General features: G+C 39.8%; 1 protein-coding gene across 1 annotated transcript; it reads right to left on the reverse strand.

Annotated features, from left to right (window-relative positions):
- Positions 1–4292: 4292 nt before the first annotated feature.
- On the reverse strand, positions 4293–11072 carry LOC104870452. Its single transcript, XM_010636148.2, has 3 exons — positions 10851–11072; positions 9792–10132; positions 4293–5653 (listed from the first exon to the last, which is right to left on the reverse strand). The coding sequence occupies exons 2-3, from the start codon at positions 9812–9814 to the stop codon at positions 4966–4968; spliced, it is 711 nt and encodes a 236-aa protein (XP_010634450.1). The 5' UTR covers positions 9815–10132; positions 10851–11072; the 3' UTR covers positions 4293–4965.
- Positions 11073–11428: the final 356 nt, after the last annotated feature.

Consider the following 11428-nt stretch of genomic DNA (forward strand, 5'->3'; position numbering starts at 1 on the left):
AGGGTTTCAGCTGACATGTATGTTGGAGGCATTCCAAGAGGAGAAAATGGCAGTGTTACGGCTCATGTGCCTGTGATGAGGTGTCCTATCTCAGCTTGAGACAGGTCACTGTGCACCCCACCCCATCCACCACCACCGCCACCTACCAACCTTAGCCCATCAATAGATGAATGAATAAGGAAAATATATGAATGGTATGGCCTAAGGAAGAATAAACAACAATGAACTGCATATACCTGAGCTGTACCCTTTGGAAAGGAGGCTAATTTAAAGTGGTAAGGAGTAGAGCTTGCTTTTCAATGTGTCCTAATGATTCTAGGGCACAGTTAAATTTTGAGATTAATGGTTTAGGACTACTAAAGAAGAGTGGGCAGCAGCCCAAAGTCCATACCTTATACTGCCCTTCACAACCAGGCATTCTCAGAAAGGTTCAGGGACTATCCATTAATTTTTTTTTATTGAGTTTATTGGTACATTTTAGGTATACAGTACAGTTACATTCATTATTGGGATCTTGTACCTTTACATGACAGGTCTTGGTTCTCATTTTTTCCCCTTGTCCCTGCCCTCCCTTCACCCCCTCCTCCCCTCCCCATTTACAAACACTTTATTTCCATTGTTTTGTTTTCTCACATTTTTTTCTTTCCCCTTATTACTTTTCCCCTACCCTTCCCACTTTGCCTACACCTTTAGCCCTTTTCTTCCTATTTCACATTGTCCATTACATCATTAGGATCTTATGTACTATTACAGTTTATTCACACCAGAGAAACTATTTGGTATTTATACATGTGTGACTTATTTATTTCACTTAGGAGTATATCCTCAATATTGTATCCATTTTCCTATGAATGAATCTAATTTCTCATTCTTTATGGCTGAGTAGTATTCCATTTTATAGAAAAACCACATCTTCTTTATCCAACCTCCAACTGATGGGCAAATGGGCGGTTTCCAAGTTTTAGCTATTACAAACTGTGCCGCTATAACATTAATTGTTTTATATTCCCACAATCAACACCAAGCAATGAAAACACCAGAAGGCAATTTGGAAACATCAGCCACTTGCATATTGGCCCCACCTTCTAAGTCAGTAAACATAATCTAAGCAAAATGACACCCCCACTTCCACCTAGATGACTGTTCCCAACTCTCTTCAATAGAAATTCTAAGCCACGAAGTCCATTCTTCTCCTTAAGAACCTGCTCATACCTTGGTCAGTGACTGACACTCCTATGTCTTATGATCAACTGTGTACACGGCTTAGTGATCATAAGTCTGGTCAAATGTCCTCCATATGGTGATACCAACTGTATTGATGCAATCTTGCTGAATAGGTCCCCATTAGCCACCAGCAGGAGTCATACTTGGATCTTGCAGATGGCCCCAGCCACTGAGAACAGCCTTCTTTTGGGATGGTCTCACTCAACACCCACATAGTCACAGTGCTGAACAGGGTTCTAACTTTTAGGGTAGAACTCAAGCTATCTGCTTAACTTCTCTGAGCTTTATTTTCTCATCTATACAGTTAGCATGGCATGTCCTTGGGGCTGGCCACTCCTATAGAATGGGTGCCCTGGATCTAGCACCTCAACTATTAATATCTTAATGGTGTCTTGGTGGCTTTGTGTGATTATTGTGGGAGGAAGCAGGAGCTTGGAATGAGGTCATGTTAATCAAGCCTATTCTGGATACTACCTGCCAGCCAGTAGATTTTGAATGAATTCTACAACATGCCCTAGCAGGGCTTAGGAACAGACTGTTAACTGGCAGCATTTGTTGACACAGGCTCCTATGACAAAACACCACAGACTCTATAGATTAAACAGTGGAAAATTCTTTCATCATGGCACTGAATGCTACAAGTCCAAGAGCAAGATGTTTCTTCAGAGCCTTCTCTCCTTGGCTCACAAACCACTGAGTCCTCACATGATGAGTTCCCTGTGTGCACACATAGCTGGTGTCTGTGTGTGTCCAAATTTTCTATTCTTAGGAAAACAGCCATATTAGATTAGGGCCTACACTGACAGCTTTATTTTCACTTCATCATTGCTTTAAGGACCGTCTCTCTAAATGTGGGTATATTTGGAGGTATTGGAGGTTAGGATTTCAGCATATGAAGTCTGAGGGAAGCACAGTTCAGCCCATAATCCTGGGAAGACTCAATAGAAAAGATCCAAAAGAAAAAAGTACACAGTTTGCATGCAAAATGGGTTCTAGAGCCTGGACTCTTGGCAGGAAACTTAGAGTGGATATGCATTCCAAGCGAAGGTCTCTAGCCTCGATATCATCTTCTGTTATAGAAACAGTACCGAGAGTAGCCAAGTCAACAACAGGATGACAAACCATGTGGGCACCAGTCTTTAGTTCATAGGAATTATCAGGTGGCTGCCAGCTCCAATGAGCTACATCCTCGGTCTTCGTAGGTATTATCTACCATAGCCACACTTAGAGATCCTAAAAAGTCCTGTTATTGCCCTTTCAGCTACTGGAGGGGGAGAGGCCAGGAAGGGCATGACCTGAGACTGAACTCAGCACAGCACATCTTGCTGTGAAACAGAGGATCCCTAGAGCTTACTGTCCAAGCAAAGCAGAGTCCCAGGGTCATTTAGAACAATTCTGTGATGTGTGTTAGATGGGAAAAGAGAGTAGAAGACTCAGAGATAAAGAAGACCTATCTCTAACCTAAGTTAAAGACCCCCTATGGTTAAAGGGTGGCAGATGCTGTGAACCTTTACTTATGTTGTCTTCCACTGGAGACCTCATAGAACTGGATCCAAATATTTAAATGGTAATTATAAGTAACAGCACCTATTGAGTGCTAATGCAATGCTTTACACTGCCCCAAGATCTTTAAGTGCATGAAGTGACACAGAGCCCAGTGATGCTCTCTCTTCTGCCCACAGACCAGGATGCTCAGGTTCCCTGAATGCCTTAGAATAGTTCAGCTCATCCCACAGCCAAAGCAGACCCCGTTGCAGCCAGCCACTGGCAGAAAGTATGGGCATGTGGGTTGAGAGTAGAAAGGAGGTTTGACTAGCTACAGTCAGTGAACTGGTTGGTGGCAGGCAAGGCTAGCTCCACTAGAGTGGAGGCCTATGGAAGTTTCTCTGCATATACCACTCTAGGAATTCTCCCAACCGTGACTCTTCAAAGCCACCCTGGTGAATTCTTTCCCTTGAGTGGCTCCCAAACACTTGTCCCATTTTTTCCAAAGCCTTACAAGTTCAACATTCATTGTTTGAATTATGATTTGAGCTTGCATGGGTATTTGTTCCTGTATATTTGTATATATTTTAAAAGAACAAAAGTTCAGTTGTACATTACATCTTCAAGAAAATTTGCAGCCTCAACATTTTAAAAACTGAGGCTTGCATGCTGACTGGAGATTTCCTGGTATTGGAAGAAAATGTTATTGTGAAATGGCTGAAATGCTTCATACTTTTAAAATTTTTTTCCCTTAATCCTACAGTTGGTGTAGGACAGAGTCCCTAAACACTACCAACATCTCTGTTCCTCTGATAGAATAACATTCTCTAACACTGGCTGAAATACAATCAATTGGAGTGCAAGAATAGAATTCATTAAAGGTAGACACCATCTATTTAAACCAGTGGTCTATGTTTTAAGTCACTGTCCAACAATCAAAAGAATTAAGCAAAAGAAACAGGGGAAATATGGAGTCAACAGCTATGGAATAAGTTGATTGCTCTAAGAATCATCTCTTTCAAATATGCTAGCCCAGGCAGTTTTAGAGGAAGCTCTCAAGGAACTTGGCATAGCTTTGCTATTTGTTACAAATACTGAATGAGAAACCACTGGGATACAGGCTTTCTGTGAGCAATGAGAGCTGATTTGTTCTGCGTGGGATCAAGCTGTTCAGCTGAGATCAAGAAAGATGTCAGCAATTAGCCAGTGAAGAAATTAGGTTTTTATAGGGCATAGGGATAGAGGATGTAATCCTAAGGAATCTAGGGTGGAATGCTTGGGGTCAGAATTCCCAGAATGGTCAGTGCAGGTGTGCAAATAATACCAAACTTCCCAGTGCTGGAGAGATTGTACATCCTGTCTTAAATTTTCTTTGTAGCCATCTGTTCTGTTTACTGAAGACAGCATGGCCCTTTAGTGGTTTCCTATTGTTTGTTGAGGGTTGCATGTTTGCTGAGAGGGTCTCACTCAGGTCAGGCACAACACTATTTAAACTGTGCTGTAGAGCGGAAACAAATAGAAACATCTAGTTCCTTCTGTTGTGCCCAAGTCGCGAAATCCCCAAGAAGACCACCAGGAAACTCTTCTGATGTAAATACATGAGGAGTTTATTGCAAGCTCGAGCCTGGACTCCCAGTGTCACCGACACAGCGGCTTCAAACTGGAAGTCTTGACCCACTAAATCAGGCTATTTTTATAGGGTTTGGGTGGCTTGAAGTTCTCTCTATTCTATTGGCTTCTTTTCTAATTTTCTAAATCTATTGGATGTTGCTGGGGCTCTTGCAAAAGCGGAAAGTTTACTTTAGCTTGGGGAGAGGGTCAGTTCAAAAAGGGGTTAGTATGCTCAAGGATGCAGTGTACTCTTCTTATCTATGTAGAACTTCCTGTTCTTTCTCCTTGAGGTTGGAATGGCCTTCCTCCCATCCTCCTGACTCTGTTCTTATCACAAGTAAGTAAATTAAGCAAACCGAGCAAATTTTTACTGACTAAGTTAATTTGAAGTTTGGCCCTGATACCGGATGGCTTTTCAGCTCAAAATAAGAGTTAATTAGGCTGAGTAGAGGGTCTTGGGATTTGGGCCCGATTTTTAGGGTCCCACATTTCCCCCTTCTCATGGACCTTGGGACCCAATCTTGGGGACCTTGTGGTGATGTCCTCATAAAACTACTTCCTGCTGTTTGGGGGCTTCATGGAACCTAAGGCAGGGGAAGATCTTCTGGGTCTCTGTGGTTTGGTTCCATGTTTGTGGTGCCAATCTCAATTCTGTTGGGCCTCGAGTTCAATCTCAGCTTTTTGTCTCGCATTAACGAATAATTGTCGAACTGCTACCTCCTGGAGAGTCCTAGGAGAGGTCAAAGGGACATATTTATCAGCAGAACAACAATCCCAGGATTGAATCAGTTCCAAATGGATGGGCCTTAAGTCTCTCAGAAGTTTGCTGTAGAGGCTTTTAATTTTTGAATTCAGAGAATAGGCCTCTAATGATTTTGGGAAAGTTATAATCTTATATAACCTGTATGGGTCATTTTGGCGAGCCCATATTTCTCGATACCTGTTTGAATTATATAGATCGGGTTCCTGCATTTTTGGAAGCACCGGTATAGTGGGATAATGGCACATTAGGTGTACAAGATAATTTACAAAATGTGAGAGAGGAAACCAATCAGACCAAATTCCACCTCGCATCCAATTGGGTTCTTCCCTGTCAAATGTTAGATTCATGATCTCTCTGTGCAATGGACAACATCCTGACAGTAGGGTTGTGTTCCCCTCCCGAATTGACATTTCAACGTCAGCATATTGTATTTTAGGGGCCCAGTAAAGGCAAGAATTTTTAGGATACAAGTGCAGCAGCCATGTCATGGTGGGGTCAGGAATCCAATTTTTTCCGATGGTCTCAAAGAACTTGTCACTGAGGGCTTTTGGGTCAAGGGCACATCCCGACCTTAAAAGAGAAGATTAAACAGGAGGAGAGCATTAAAAAATCTTTTAAGCCCTTGAGATGCCTTCATCTTTATCAGGAGGAGGCTGATATTGTTATCTCAGTACCATCAATTGCACTGAGCTTATTCGTTCCCTAATAAAAGCAGTTAACTTATTGATTAAACAGGGTCCTATCATAAGCAAAATCAAACCCATAATCAGAGGTGTGGTGAGGACTGAAAGCAAAGCAGTTAGCCAGGAGGATGAGATGAACCAATTTTCATACCAACTTTGGTTATTTAATCTTTTTCTTTTATGTTTTTTTTAAATCTTTCTTGAACTTTAGCCATTGAATTTTTAACTATTCCTGAATGGTCAGTATAATAACAACATTTTTCTCCTAGGGCTGTGCACATTGCTCTTTGCTGTTGGAACACTAAATTTATTCCCCTCTTTATTTATAGAGTTACCTCTGCTAAAGAACTTCAAGACTCTTGAAGTTTGGTAATAGATAATTTTATTCTTTTTATATCTTGATCTATAGCTGCCCTCAACTGGTTATACTGATAATGTTGGGAACTGATAGCAGTCACTCCTATTCGGCTCCCACCAGTCCCATTCCTAACAATACTGCAAGGGTGATGGCAGTAGTGGGCTCCCTTCTATTTCTTTGAAGCACTCTTTGCTTTTATAGGGAAGGCCTCAGGCCATCTAGAAAAGTACAAACCCATACTAACATTTATTTATAACCTTTACAGGGGATGGATATAATTATCTAGTTTTTTTTTTTTTTTAGTTGCCCTTTGGCTTATATGTCTACCTTAGCATTGCCATTCACTATTGCACCTTTTTTTCCGAATTATTATAGCTACTTTGTCAGATTTTCACATTGCCTTAAATAACTACATTATATTCTATTTTTAATAAGTTTGCCCTCTGCTGTGAGAAGACCACACCCCTATAGACTGTGCCATAGATATACCAAGTGTCAATCAGGAGTCTGTGTAAACATTTACCCTCTTTTCTTTTGCCCATCGGAGAGCCTGTATGAGTGCCCATAGCTCTGCTCACTGCGCTGACCATCCAGTGGGGAGGGGTCCTGCTTGGACCACTTCATCTTGGACTCAAGATAGCCAGCATAGTGTACCCCATTTTCCATGAAGCTTCTCCCATCCTTGAGCAGGACGAAATCAGCCTCAGGCAGGGGGGTCTTTCTGCAGATCTAGGTGACTGGAGAACAATTCATCAGTGACCCTGAGGCAGTTGTGATCAGGGGGCCAGGTTCTGAGGGCAAAAAATAGCAGGGTTTAAGGTTTTAAGTGGAACAAAATATAGGTGGGGATTCTCACAGATGAGGACCTGATATTATGTGACTCCATTATTTGAGAGCCATCAATGTCTTTTTATTTAATAGTTCTAAAAGGCATGGGGAAACCGAACAATTTACTTTTTTTTTAAATTTATTTATTAATTTTATTGAGTTTATTGGTACATTTTAGGGATACAGTACAGTTACATTCATTTACCTGGTCAACTTTCTTAATTAACATTACTGTAGCTGCCAGGGCTTATAAACAAAGAGCTATCTCTTTACAGCTGGATCTAAACTCTAAGATAAGTATGTCATAGGCTAATTTTATGGGCTTACTCCTTGCACCCCTAAAGCAGTATGATTTCTTTTCTTTTCTTTTTTTTTTTTTCAGTCAAGTACAAACTAAAAGGCTGGGTCACATTTAGGATCCCTGATACAGGGAGCAGCAGAGTTAGTTTTAGCTGTTTAAATGCTGACTCTTTTTCTTTATCTTATAGCAATTACTGTCTTTTGGGGCCCTTTAAAGATTTATATATAGAGAGAATCTAGATCCCGTAAAAACCTTTTATCTAAAAAATTTCTTCATCTGCTTTAAGTCCTTTTATCTCTAAGCAGTATAAATTTTATATCTTGCTTTTTGAAGCAGCATTAATAGTCTCTCAATACCCTGTTTTTTTATTTAGTACATCAGAAAATTAACAATAATCATAATTTTATGTATGAAACTTCAAAAACTTTAATTAGGTATCAAAGCATTTTTAATAAAACCTCTTAACTATTTTTTTCACAGAAATCCTATTTTGAAAATGAGCACTATAAGCATATCACAGTAACATATTTAGAATCTAACCCTTTGATGATAACCAATGTAACATTCTATAACAACATATTTGGCAATGTTTATTGGGGGTATATCTTTTTAGAAGGGTATGAAAACTATTGAGGATCCTCTTAGTGAATTAAGACCAGAATAAATTTTTCTGAGCAGCTGTCCTTTTAGTATTAAAAGGAGTCTATTTAGACTTGAGTTTATACTTAATTATCTTGACAAAATTTTAACTTATAAAACCAGTTTATAGAAATTAAATTATTACTATCCTTGCTGTCATTTCAATCAAAATATATAGACACAAACATATAAGACAATTTATGAAACTATAATATGCTCAAATGTATTTGGCCAATTGAATTATAAAATCTCTCTCTTTTTTTTGTTTTTTGTTTTTGTTTTTGGTACCAGGGATTGAACTTGGGTCCTTGTGCTTATAAGGCAGGTGGCAGCACCATTGAGCTAAAGAAATCTCTATCCCTAGAACCTCTTTTATTTAAAACTAGTCAAAACTTTTGCAGATCAATTAACAGATCTCATAGAATTAGAATCAAAAGGAATGAAAGCTCTTTGTTATTATAAAAGTAAACCTTCTGTAACAAACTTGAAACCAACAAGCAAACATACATATTTTCTTGTTAAATCATTTCCGTATACCTTTTCTACATACTTAAACCTTCTGGTCTTGTATATCTTTCTTTATATTTTTCCAACAAGACAATCATACAAAATCTTTTCATATCAAAAGTATATCTCTTTTACCCATAGCTTTCTTAATATTTTTCCTCTGCAGTCTCACTATAAACCTTCTATAACAAACTTCAGCTTAATGTGTCCTTTTTCTGTTTTCAGATTGTTACATCTTAAAATTTGACTGGCTGCCAATAGAACAGTATTAACCTTGAGTTTTTATTGACAAAGTACAGAAAAGAGCAAGTTAACCCTATAATTATAATTCAAGAATTTGCAATGCACAAGAAATGCTTAAAGCACACCAATTAAACTTAATTCAAATTGAAACAAAGATACATTTGTCAAATAGTTAAAATTTCTAATTTGATTTTTCTTGTAAACATCTTTTGATGTCTGGTAAAACACAATTGTAGTTTTTCTGGCTTGCAGTGGTTTTTGTGTTTGTTTGTTTGTTTTGTTTTTTCCTTATATTTTTGTCTTTCAGAATTTTCTTACCTGATTTTAATCTATTAGAAATTTTCTCATTTTAGTTCTTTTTAATATGAGTGCAAGCCCTGTTTCATCTTTTTTTCTGAGTCCTATCCTGCTTTCTCATTTGCACCCTCCAGTGCAGTAAAGCTAAACAATTTTGTTCTTGCCCCTTATCTCCTCCACACCTTCGATTTTAGTGACTCATTGAGGGGGAGGCAGTTCGATTTCCTCCAAAGGGGAAACACTGGGATTTGCCTGCAATGATGTTACATTTTCTGAGAGGCAAGTTCACCCTGGGAAAACAGCAGATTTGACAAGCAATTGTTTTAAAACCAAAACTAAATAAATAGTCCAAGTTGTCAAAGTCTCAGGTAAGCAAAATAAAGGCAGATAACGTTCCTTTTGTCTAGAGTTGTACTGTGGGCAAAGTCTGGCTTAGCTGAGACCATGATGACTCACAAAGTTTTTTTTAAGCATCTTTGGTTACAGTTTTGTCTTATAGCCCCCCCATAAAATTGTTATCAAAATTTTGAATTATGCTCTTAACACTTGGTTTAGTATTAGCATTCCCCATGACCATTAGATACTCTCTTGTCCAGCGAAGCAAGACAAACAAAGGGTGGGGTGCTGTTCCAGAAAACGGCCTTGTTTATTTACCGGGAGGGCTCTTTAAGCACGAGTGCCCCCTCCCTTTGTTTTGGTGCACAGACAAGGCTGCCGATGGCTTTTGTAGCTCATTTTATTTACTCTCCTAACCAAGTCTCTTTCACATATACAGTCACACAAGAGGTTAATATATTCCCTCCCTGAGGCCCCTTCCAAAGACAAACTAGGGAGCAACCCAGGGGATCTCACCATTTAGACAGGATTTTATCCATTCGCCTTCTTTCTGTTCCACTACCAGTGAGCTGGCCTCCGCATCCTAGAAAGGAAACCCAGGAAATCCCAGGGGCATGCCTCTTCCTTTTCAAGGAGGCGGGCAGTCATTCTCTCTGGTAGAACTCTGGTCAAGGTCCAATACGGGCTGTGTCAGTTAGTCCCTTCTTTCCCGTTGGAGAATTTGACTCTGTATTCCTCTTCCTGCTCAGGGAAAGAGCCAATTTAAAATTTAGTGAGAAAGCAATCCAGCAGGGTGTTCTTGGAGCCAGATCCTCAGAATTCTCCTCCTCTTTGGTAACCAATATTGGCTCCAGTGGCTGTGAAGGCAAAAGAGGTTTTAACCGGGGAAGGGCAGGGTGGGGGTGTTATTTATTAACTCTTTTTAAACTACAATGTAAGGGACCTGGTCAGGATGGCTCTGAAAAGCAATCATTTTACCTTTTCACATGGTTTCTAAATCTAGAGTTTCCCCTAATGGCCAACCCGAACCAAAGCCTGGCCATTCAGAATCACACAAAGTCTGATATTTTCCTCTCTTAATTTCTATTGATAGTTCATGTGCTCTAGCTTTCACATCCTTAAAATGTTCAATCATTAAAGAAAGGAGAGTAATTTGAGATTGCCCAATTCTGTGTCCATCACGGTCAACACAACAACAAGAAATATACTTAAAACAATCACAAAAGACACCATAAGACATCAAATACCAAGTGGATCCAAAATAAAACCAAGGTGGTGGCATAGCAATGCCAGCATGGGAGCAACCCATCTCACCTTTCCGGATAGAAAACTTTTAACTATAGAAACAAGTGCGAAAACAAATCACAAATCCTCTGCCAAACTTCAAAAGCAAGTCACAAAGACCTTGCCTAAATTCAGAAGCAGAGCATAGTCTTGCCTGGGGCCAGGAACATCTTCTCTACGACACCAGTCGGGTTCCATAAGGGCTCGTCAGCCTGAGAACCACGGCTGGCCAAAATATCTCGAGACTCAGAACATAAAAAAATTCAAACAACAGAAGAACAAAAGACTTACATGTGCACTTATTGCCGGCTGGACTCCTCCAGAGAGAGCATCCTGGGTTAATTGGAGATCCTGGATGAGCCCCCAAATGTGCCCAAGTCACAAAATACCAAGAATTCCACCAGGAAACTCTTCTGATGTAAATACATGAGGAGTTTATTGCAAGCTCGAGCCTGGACTCCCAGTGTCACCAACACAGTGGCTTCAAACTGGAAGTCCTGACCCACTAAATCAGCCTATTTTTATAGGGTTTGGGTGGCTTGAAGTTCTCTCTATTCTATTGGCTTCTTTTCTAATTTTCTAAATCTATTGGATGTTGCTGGGGCTCTTGCAAAAGCAGGAAGGAGTTTACTTTAGCTTGGGGAGGGGGTCGGTTCAAAAAGGGGTTAGTATGCTCAAGGATGCAGTGTACTCTTCTTATCTCTATAGAACTTCCTGTTCTTTCTCCTTGAGGTTGGAATGGCCTCCCTCCCATCCTCCTGACTCCGTTCTTATCGCAAGTAAGTAAATTAAGCAAACCAAGCAAATTTTTACTGCCTGAGTTAATTTGAAGTTTGGCTCTGACACCGGATGGCTTTTCAGCTCAAAGT

Source organism: Fukomys damarensis, unplaced genomic scaffold (genome assembly GCF_012274545.1).
Source record: "Fukomys damarensis isolate Sample0158 unplaced genomic scaffold, DMR_v1.0_HiC HiC_scaffold_27, whole genome shotgun sequence".
NCBI classification, from domain to species: Eukaryota; Metazoa; Chordata; class Mammalia; order Rodentia; family Bathyergidae; genus Fukomys; species Fukomys damarensis.